General features: G+C 44.9%; 1 protein-coding gene across 1 annotated transcript; it reads left to right on the top strand.

Annotated features, from left to right (window-relative positions):
• The first annotated feature begins 4,615 nt into the window (after nt 1–4,615).
• Lamtor5 (late endosomal/lysosomal adaptor, MAPK and MTOR activator 5) lies at nt 4,616–10,161 on the top strand. Its single transcript, XM_004636983.2, is given in 6 exon segments — nt 4,616–4,619; nt 5,906–6,122; nt 6,124–6,201; nt 7,379–7,440; nt 9,068–9,185; nt 9,846–10,161. Coding segments are annotated over 6 exon segments (540 nt in total). The 3' UTR covers nt 9,907–10,161.
• Nucleotides 10,162–10,527: the final 366 nt, after the last annotated feature.

The following is a 10,527-nucleotide window of genomic DNA, read 5'->3' on the forward strand; positions in this document are numbered from 1 at the left end:
AGACTTTTAGACATGTACAAACATACTGGTTTTCAAAGCCTGCCACAATAAACTAACACAAACTAGGTGGTTTATCTGATTGAAATTTTTGCCCTACCAGTCTAGCAGGGAGAAATCCAAACTTAAGGTATCCGCAGGATTGTTTCCTTCTGGGGGCTATGATAGGAGAAATCGTCCCAGGCCTCCCTGGTTGGCTTATACATGGCTCTCTCTCTCTCTCTCTCTCTCTCTCTCTCTCTCTCTCTCTCTCTCTCTCTGGATCTCCCTATATCACCTCCCCACTATACAAGGCTTTTTGTCCAAATCTTTTCTGTAAGGGACACCAATCATAGTGCACCCTAGTGACCTCTTTTTAATTTGATTACAGCCATCATGGTCCTGTCTCTAAATAAGGAATTAGGGTTTCAACGTCTGAATTTGGGGAGCCACAGCAACAAAGCACATGAGTACCTCTGAAGGTGGTTTAACTAAAGCTCTGAAATATATCGGCCAACACAACAAGGATGGAGAAAACGTTAAGAATCAGAAGTGCTCACTCTACGCAAGCCATCTCCCCTCTCTGAGCCTCAGCATTCCTCTCTGAGGAAGGAACAGGCGACCTGGAGCTAAGCTTCCGAGGGCCCCTTCTCCCACAGCTCTAGAATTGTGTGCTGCTGGGAGGACAGAGTAAGGCAGTGTTGTGGGAAGTTAAGGGTTTGGCTCCACCCCTTACCAGCAGGGTGACCTTCTAGGTCTCCGAGCTTCTCACCATAAAACAGAGATTCTTCAGGAGGGTTTGCTGGCAAACAGTTGTGAGTACATGCAAATAAGCTACTGAAGATATTGGTGTCGTTCTCATTAGGAGTCGGGCTTGGGACCTAGGACTCAGCTCTGGCAGGGTCCGTTATGAGAGGGCAGGACGGGCCGCCACCTCACCCGGCCCCACCAGGTCCTGTGCTGCAGCTTGCATGGGGAGAAAGGCGGTAGCTGGCCACACTCTGGCTGTCCTTGTGACACGACTTGCCGCGCGCTTCATCCAAGCCCACCCACCTACTTAGCAAGTCAGGTCCGCTAAGGTTAGAGTTTCAGGAGACGATTTTCTCAGTGTACTTGCCTTTCATTATGCGATACTATGGAAAGTTGTAATAAAACAACTATTTTGTTTAAGCCAGTTTTATAGAGAAGCTATGTAAATCTCGGCTTCTCCATGACTAGACTGCTTAACACGGTGGCCCGCACGTATCGTGGAGGGTACGTTCGGGACACCCCCGCAATAAGTAAAAATCAGCAAAGTGGTGATGGCATATTTATTTTAGTATTTATATACATTTTGGGGCTTTATAAGCCCTTCCCACACTCTTACAACCCTTTCCCACACTTTTAAAAACCCTTCTAATACTCTTAACCATTTTCTAAACTTGTAAACCTACATCATTTTAACAACGTATACTGTACAGTACTGCAAAATCCTGCGATCTAGTGAAAAATCTGCAATAAATAATTTAGATTAATAGTTTTTGAAAACCCGCGAAACAGTCGAGTCCGCAGAAGTCCAACTGGAAACTGCGAGCAAACTGTATATCTCTAGAGCTGTCATTTGGCTCTTACTGTCATTGAGTTGGATTTTCTTTTGTTTTCTTGCAGCACTGGGGTTGAACCTACGGCTTTTACCCTGAGCTACATCCCTAGGCCATTTTGTGTGTGTTTGTTTGTTTGTTTGAGACAGTGCTAACTGCCTAGCCGGCCTCAAACTTGTGATCCTCCTGCCTCAGTGGCTGGGATTCCAGGGTGTGGCACCGCGCCCCCCTATACTGTGATGTTCTCATGTTATTTTCCCAGCCCTAGACAGGCAAAGCAAGGGAGCAAACGGGCTTTCCTACTCGGCTTAACAGCCACAGCGCACCAGCTTGCCTTACACAGTGTCGTCTCCTATGTGGTGAGAAGGCACCCCGAATCACAGATGCACCCCTCAGGCTCGGAGCCCACAGACTAAGCCTGGCCGCTCAGCCTAACGCTCTCCGCGCCTTTACCTCCCCAGCCCCTGCGCAGAGCAGGGTTTTCTGAGGCCTTGGTGCCCCCTGGTGGTTCCTACGGGCTCATTCCCCTTAACACCTGCAATCCTCAGGGTCTGAAAGACAGCCCCAAACCTCAGGGTGGATGGCCCAGGGGTCATGATGGTTGGGTCCATCAGGAGAAGGCAGGACGGCCCCCACCTCACCTGTACCCACCACGTCCTCTGCTACAGCTTGAATGGGCACTAGAGTGGGACCCACTATCAGACCTGCACTTTTTAAATGGATCTCTCAGAAGGATTCTGAAAAGATCGAGGATTAGGTCCTTTTCCCCCAAGAAGTCATGGAGACTCATTAAGTACTACTGAGTACTGAGTTCCTATTTGCTCTGTGTACTCAGAATTCAAGACGGAAGAGGCCTACTTCCTATCTGAAAAGTGAACATGTAAAAATTAGAACACAGGAAGTCAAACTGTAATGTGGATGATGCGGACCTTTTCCTATCATCCCAGAAATAGTTATCAGAATTCAAAACTAAAAGTAGCTGGGCAAGGCACATACCTATAAGCCCAGTATTTGGGAGGCTGAGACAAGAGAATCAGAGTGAATTCAAGGCCAGCCTGGACTATATAGCAAGATGCTGTCTCAAAAAAAAAAAAAAAAGGATTTGGAGGCATAGTGGTACATATCTGTAATCCTAGCACTGAGGGAGGCTGAGGCAAGAGGATCCCATTTGAGTTCAACCTGAGAAATTTAGCAGGACCCTGTCTCTTGCCGAGAGAGAGAGAGAGAGAGAGAGAGAGAGAGAGAGAGAGAGAGAGAGAGAGTCAGTCCTGGTTTCAGCCCCGAGTATGAAGGGGCACCTGATCAGCTCCTCTGAGCTACTCCTCTCTCTCCACCTACATGCTCAGGGGCAAAGGACAGCCTGAGGAGTAGGGGGCAGGATCCCACAGCCTGTGCTCCAGGTCACTTCTGACATGTTGAGGCTCTCTGGGCCAGCTTCAGTCTTCTTCCTACATTTTCCCTTCAAAGACCTTCCTTCCAGTTTGGAAGATAACCAGACTTCCTGAGAATCCTTTAATCAATGATTTTGCTTTGCGATCTGAGATGTCCTGGAGCCACACTGGACAAAATGGTAGCCATGAGCCACTGTCACTCTTCAGCACTTCAGATGTGGCTAGTTTGCCCTGAAATGTGCTGTAAGTGCAAAATATATATGAAGGTGGGTTTGTTTGCTTGTTTGACTATACTGGAGATTGAAGCCAGGGCCTTTGCTTTGAGCTGTATCTCCAGCTCTTAATTTTTTGAAAAAAACTTTACTAGTACATATTTACCACCCACAGTGCTCACATTCATCTGAAAATTTGCACCTGTAGGAAATATACCTGAGTTCTTTTTCCCTGTTCCCTTCCTCTCCCTTCAACTCTCCTTCCTTTTCCTCTCTACTTACAGAAGCTTTGTTTCCATATGCTTCCTTCCATTCTGTCTTTTTCAATTCCTTTTCTGAATCACTATATTACCCAGGCTGGCCTGGAACTCACGATCCTCCTGAGGGCTGCCGGTGGTGCTGGTACTCTGGGTGTTAGAGATGGTATGGGAGAAAAAGATGTAAAATACCTTGGTATGTTGTATTGATTACATGTTGAAATTATAATTTTTAATTAATTTTATTGGCATATTTTAGATACACATAACGTTCATCATATAGAATTTGTATGTGTCCATGATATATCTGAATTCTTTTTTCTCTCTCTCCACTTACAACTAGTGACGCTAAATACTCTTTCATATATTTGCTGTTTCTATTTCATCTGAGAAGTGCTTGTTCATTGACATATTTTACATATATCTTTAGCAAATAAAATGTTCAAGGGGCCGGGGAGATGACTCAGTGGAATAAGCGCTTCCCTGGCAAGCACAAGGGCCTGAGTTCAATCCCCGGTTCTGCCAAAAACACAAAGCAAATAAAATGTTCTTAAAATGTAATAACACTTAAAAATTACCAGCGTGTCTCACATTGTACCTCTGTTTGGATAATGCTTTGGAGGTGCAAGGAAATCGGAGCTGAAGCCCAGGCCCAGCGAGGCTTACCGCATGGGACCACAAGGGGGCGGCATGAGACCCCAACCTCCTCAGGCAGGACTGGGAGGAAGCAGGCTGAATCCCCCATACAGCTGAGGCAAGCTTTGCTTGAAGTAGTCGATACCTACAGTTTCGTGTTGTTTTTTTTGTTTTGGAGACACGGGCTCACTGTGCTGTCCAGGCTGGCCTTGAGCTCGTGGTCTTCCCGCCTCAGCTTCCCAGAATTCTGCAGCGGGCACCAACAAGCCCAGCTTCCAATGCTATCTTTGTTTAAATTGCTTTTCTAAAATCTGCACGGCCCATATGTGCTACCTCAAATTTAACATAATTTCTCTAGAGCATGAGCCCAAAATGCCCGAATTACAACAAACTACTATTTTAAGGATATTGGAGATTCTGCAAATTTCATTATGACAGTTTGGTAGTCAAGAGGGACTCTTCAATTAAAGCCCTGAAAATCCTTGGAGCCCGACCCCAATTAGAAAGCAAAGTGTTCACAGGCTGAGTGCAGAAGGAAACTCGGCACAGGAGGGATGTGCGGGATGCGTGAGCTTTTGACGTCCTGCGCTTCTATTGACTAAAGCGCTGCCTGCACCACCTCTCTGGAGACAATTTGTCAGTATATATCAAGTCTTTAAAATGACCACACAGAAGGGAGCATAAAAAGAATTAAGATGTGTTTTGAACGCTCCCCATGATGAATGCAAACATAATGTACTACAAATTTGTACTGATAAATTTTACATATATGACCAAATATTTTGACCCAGTAACTATTTCTGGTAACATCATACAATTTAAACTGCACAGATATTTGCTATAAGTATATTCACCCAGCACTGCAATAGTCAAGACAAACACACAAAAAGAAAAGAAAATACCACAAGAAACCTGAGCAGGCATTAATGATGGATCAGGTAAACCAATTAAAGTACAGTTGTCACATGGGAAAGAGTGAAAACTGTTATGGAAATATGTTTATTTTAAATTCCGCGAAGGGGCTGGAGAGATAGCTCACTTGAATAAGTGCTTGCCTGGCAAGCACAAGGACCTGAGTTCAAACCCCGCTCTGCAAAAAATAAATAAATAAATAAATAAAATAAATAAAATAAATTCTGCGAAAAACCCAGTTATAGAATTATATATTCAGTATGTGTGTTAACTTTGCTTAAAAAGAACAATTTAAAAAAGTGAACGTATACATTTGCAAAGAAAACTATTTGCAAAAGGTATTGTCCAAGGGACTCACAATCCTGTCTGGACAGTGACACTATGGGTAGTTTCCTTTCTTTATTTAAAAAAGTTGACGTTATTTTTAAGAAGTCTTGCCCGGGGGAAATAGCTCAGCGGTGCAGGGCCCGCCTGAAAGCGGAAGGTCGTAAATTCAAAGCCCGGTACAAAAAAAAAAAAAAAAGGAAGAAAAAAAAAGAAGTCCTAACCAGTCTTTACAAGTTAGATCTTAAGTGCAACATTCTTCCCACAAATTTGCTAAGCCTTTGCCGCACACAGTACCAATGTCTCCTACTAAAATCCTAACGCTTTCCCAGCACCCAGTTTGGGATTACTCTTAACTTCCGCCGTCCCCTCCCTCAGGCCCTTTCCTGCAGCTTCCCAGGGGTTTGGTCTTCTGTGTGCTTCTGCCTCCTGGATCAGAGCCTGCCTGAATCATCGGCTTACTGAAAAACCTAAGACCTGGCCCTACCTAGACCTCAGAGTCGTTGGAACTGAAATTCAAAGGTTAAAAATTGTAAAGATAAAGTGCCAGGCCGGAATTCTGGCCCTGCGGCCCGGTTGTGGGCCTCTCTCCCGTGAAGAGTAACCCGATCGGCCAGATTCCGCGGAGGAGCCAGGCGCTGCCATCTCCCCTGTCAATGCCAGGCAGCAGAACCCAATATTCGCGCTGTGGAAGATCGCTGCGCAGGGATATTTTCCGGGTTCCAAAAAAAGGGAAGGCGGTTGCTGCGCGGCGATTAATTTAGTCCCTCTGGAGACGCCGTCGGTCCGGTGCGTTGCTCGTTCACGTCACGTGACCGAGGCCTGCTGTGCGGGGCGCGCCGGGCGGCCGGGTCCGGGGTAGGGTGGACGCAGGCAGGATGGAGGCGACTTTAGAGCAGCATTTGGAGGACACGTGAGTAATACGGGTCGCTCAGACTGGTCGTGAGGTCGCAGCGTGGGAGACTGAGCGAGACAAAGAGTGCGCGCGGCGAGCATTTGGGATGGGTGCGCGGCTGGGCTCGGCCGCGATCTGCAGAGCGACTTGGACCTGGCATCTCGCAGGACTGCACCCATTCCGCCGGCCCGAAGCGCTGTTGAAATCAGCTGTAGTCGGGGTAGTTTCCCCAAGAGTTTGGGAAACATCGACTTTGGGGAAGGATGTACCGGGTGTACCAGGTCGAGCCTGCAGTGTAGACACTCGTGTCTTCAGCTACCTGGTTGGTGCTTAGGGAGGTAAAGGTAGCCCCTACACTTTGAGATCTATGAAAATTCAAAATCTGAAAAGCATGACGCGTACAGGGAGCCCCCACTCTCCCACCAGCCCCTCAGTGTGTCACTTCCACGCTGGGAGAAAGCTCTCGCCAGTTTCTGTCACTTTGTTTTCACACCGAGATTGAACCCGAGGCCTTCACCCTGACCTATGTCCCTAGCCCCTTATTTTTTGAGACAGTGTCTGTACATTTCCCAGGCTGGGCTTGAGCCTGCAACTCTACTGTTTCAGCCTCCCAGAGTACTTTGATTACAGGTGTATACTACTACACCCTGCTCCCTTAGTTTTTCTAACAGTTGGAGGAACCGGGGAGTGAACTCAGGCCCTTTTGCTTGCCAGGCAAGCACTGATTCTACTGAGCCATCTCCCCAGCCCACCCCCAACAGTTGCTCTAAAAGAGTTTGCATAGTAAAGCATGTGTCCAGAACAAGGGTGATAAAAATACTGAATCTTGTGTTTGCAGCCCTCAAAGCAGAACAGTATTTGAGAACTTCTTCCATCATCAGAGAGAAAATGATTTAATTAGTTACAGTTTTTCTTTGAGGGGTGATAATGAAAAATAGTTGGGCCAGGCATGGTGGCGCAGTCCTGTAATCCCGGCACTCAAGAGGCTGAAGCAGCAGGAGGCTTACTGTGAGTTCCAGGCCACTCTGCTACATGACGAGTTCAAGGCCAACACTACATAGTGAGACTTTACCTCCAAAGAAAAAGAAAAAATGTTGGAAAACGCTATTATAAAGCACTTAAGCAATGCCTGGTACATAGAAAGCCTGTACCTGCTAGTCATTAATATTTCTTCTTTCCTCCGTTCTCAAATTAGAATGAAGAATCCCTCCATTGTCGGAGTCCTGTGTACAGACTCACAAGGACTTAATCTGGGTTGTAAGTGTCTCACACCAGCCTCCATCAGAAATCAACTTGGAGCCTGCTGGGCTACTCTTCTCTAGCATTTTTGTTGTTGTTGTTGTTGCCTTACCACTTTGTGTGTGTGTGTGTGTGTGTGGCCAGCTCAGCCCACCAGGGGGCAGGGCTGGCTGGCATGTGGTGCTGGGGGTTTGAACCGCGTTCCCTGTGCTTTGCTAAGCTTGTTCTAAGTAGGTGCTTTAGACCACTGAGCCATCTCACCAGCCCCTGCCTTACCACTTTCTCAGTACTTTTGTAAGTAAAAATTGTTTCCCAGATTAGAAATTGAAGCTTTTTATTGGCATTTAAAGGGTAGAAGTTCCTTGTAGAGCTAATATAAAACAGCGGTCTCCACTGAAATAGTGTTTGAATCGTTTAGAATTGGGTCGACAAAGGACATAATGATAGCTGTTGCCATTTTATTGAATGCATTCCATGTCCTGGGACTGCCAGGTTCTGCATACATGTCTCTAATTTTCACAATAACTGCAAGTTGGGTGGTGCTACCTGTTAGTTCTTCCACTCTTTCCGGGAAATTAGGCAGTGGAAATGGATTTTAGAGTAGGACACATTGCAGTTCAGTTCCCTGTTCATTTGCTAGGAAAGTGAACCTGTGCCCAAAGAAACTCTCAGGGCCTTAGTTTCCTCTCTGGCTTAATAATGGTAATAATTACAGCGTTACCTTTATCAGACTCTTGTGCCAGTCATTGAAAGTGCTTTTACATATTCTATCATTAATCCCTCAGAACAACCCCATGTGGTAAAAAGACTTGAGATCTGGTACTTAACGTGCCCAGGCTCCTATGCTAGTAAATGGTTGAGCCATAATTTGTACCTGAAAATGTACTGTGTGTGAGCCACACTCCTGTGAGCCAGCACAGAACCCAGATCATAATGCTTAGTAAATGGTGTGATTACAGATGAGGAAGGAAGTCCAGCAAGGTAAATAAAGCACCCTTCCAAGTCGGGCTAGTCATTCTAGAACCTCTTATCCCTGATGTAGGAATTTTTGAAGCTCTGAATTGTTGCTGGAAAGGTAATCTGTAACTCGGTTATTACTACAAGTCAGTCATTTACAGAAAAAAAAAAGCCTAACTTTTTGAAGCTTTTGCCTGGCTCACTAGTGGAAAGACAAAATATTTTATGTAACAACATTGAATCTATAGGCTTGGTTGCAGTGAAATGTCTTAATTTTGGGCACAGTTCAGCTTTTGTTGTCTTTATTTACAGAGTCTACCATATAGTGATTACTTTTGGTACCTGTGGACCAAAATTTGGTTATAAATTATAGATTAAAACAAACAGGGGCTGGGGAGATGGCTCAGTAGAATAAGCGCTTCCCTGGCAAGCTCACGGGCCTGAGTTCAATCCCCAGTGCCACAAAAAAAACAAAAAAACAGTAATAAAATGTTTTAAGGGAGATAGTTCAGTAGCACAAGCTCCTGCCTGGAAGATACTTCTATACCTCTGTATTTATTTTTTGGCTGAACCGGGGATCGACCTCAGGCCCTTGCGCTAGCCAGGGAAGTGCTTATTCCACTGAGCCATCTCCCCGGCCCACCTCTGTGTGTATTTGGGGGTAATCAAGCGATTTCATCTTTTTCAGGCCGAGGGACGCTATCAGATGAGCACGCTGGGGTGATATCCGTCCTGGCTCAGCAGGCAGCTAAACTGACCTCTGATCCCACTGATATACCTGTGGTGTGTCTAGAATCAGATAATGGGTAAGTAGAGGTCAGGGCCCTACCCTTTAACTGTTGTTAAGAAAACTCCCTGGGAAACTTGGCTGGGGTCCCCTGTACTCATCCCCGATTCCTTCGTCAGAGTCTTCACCCTTTGGACCGCAGAAGCAGATAGGTTCGCCTCTGAAGCGAAGGCGCGCCTTCAGCGTGCAGGTGCATGCAATGAGGAGTAATTGTCATGATCTATCCGTCTACTAAGAGAAAGAACAGTAATGGCACAAAAGACTAATCAAAGAATAGAAACTTCTAAAATAATAAAAATAATGATATTCAAAGTGAGGGTCTTCAGAACAATACTAAGTTAAAAAATTAAACTACAAAACTAAGGATAATATGGCCCCAGTTTTATAAGAGAAAATATGTATAGATGTAGGTTAAAAAAAACTGCTTGTGCGAGGACCTGGATCGCCCACACTGCAAGAATCAAAAGAAGAATAGGAAATAGTGACGGTGTTTGTCTGTGAGTCATAGGATTAACAGTTAATTTCATTATTATACTTTATAATTTTACTTGCTAGTATTTTCCAAATGTTCCCTCATACTTATATATTGCATTTGTGGTTTAAGCTGGACATCTTTCAGTGTTACTGTGAAGCCCCAGTGGTTAACATTTTCCTGAATGTCGCTCCCCTTGCCTTTCAGGAACATCATGATCCAGAGGCATGACAGCATCACAGTCGCAGTACACAAGATGGCCTCCTAGCGCCTCCTGTCCGTTCTTCAGCACCCCTTCTCTGAGGCTCGGTCCTGCCTGTTAACTGTCTTGTAGAACTATTAGAGTTCACTGGTTAGGCCCTGCATCTGATGTAACTGGGCATTTTTCTATTTATTTTAGATTAAGTTGCTTTGTAACCAGTCTATCAGGATATTAGAAAAGGATCGTGTTTTGAGGCAGCAGGTCCAGGTTACTTTGTGTAAAGAGTTTTACATTCAATAAATCTGTGTAGCTGAAAGCTTATATCTTTTCTAGATTCTTTATAAACTTCAAATGTTTCTTCCATTATCATATTTTTTTTTCAAGGAGATACCTGTTCCAAGCTACTACTCTTTCAGCAGCTTTCTGAAATGCCTGTAGTGTCCATGGATATTTAAAAGCAAACATATTCTTCTTCCTCTATAATAATGTCACTGATTATTACATGCCAAAAACTTATATAGTTATAGTACAGACAGTACTCTTACCTGCCTGCCATATGGTGTGTAGTAAAACTAAGGCTCATAGTCCTTATTTGGACTCAGGACTCCAGTTCAGGGCTTGTACTCTTAACATAAACCATCAAAGAAATAACCATGTTTAGCCAGAAAAATATCTTTTTACCATTTG

Source organism: Octodon degus, unplaced genomic scaffold (assembly GCF_000260255.1).
Source record: "Octodon degus isolate 3935 unplaced genomic scaffold, OctDeg1.0 scaffold00084, whole genome shotgun sequence".
NCBI classification, from domain to species: Eukaryota; Metazoa; Chordata; class Mammalia; order Rodentia; family Octodontidae; genus Octodon; species Octodon degus.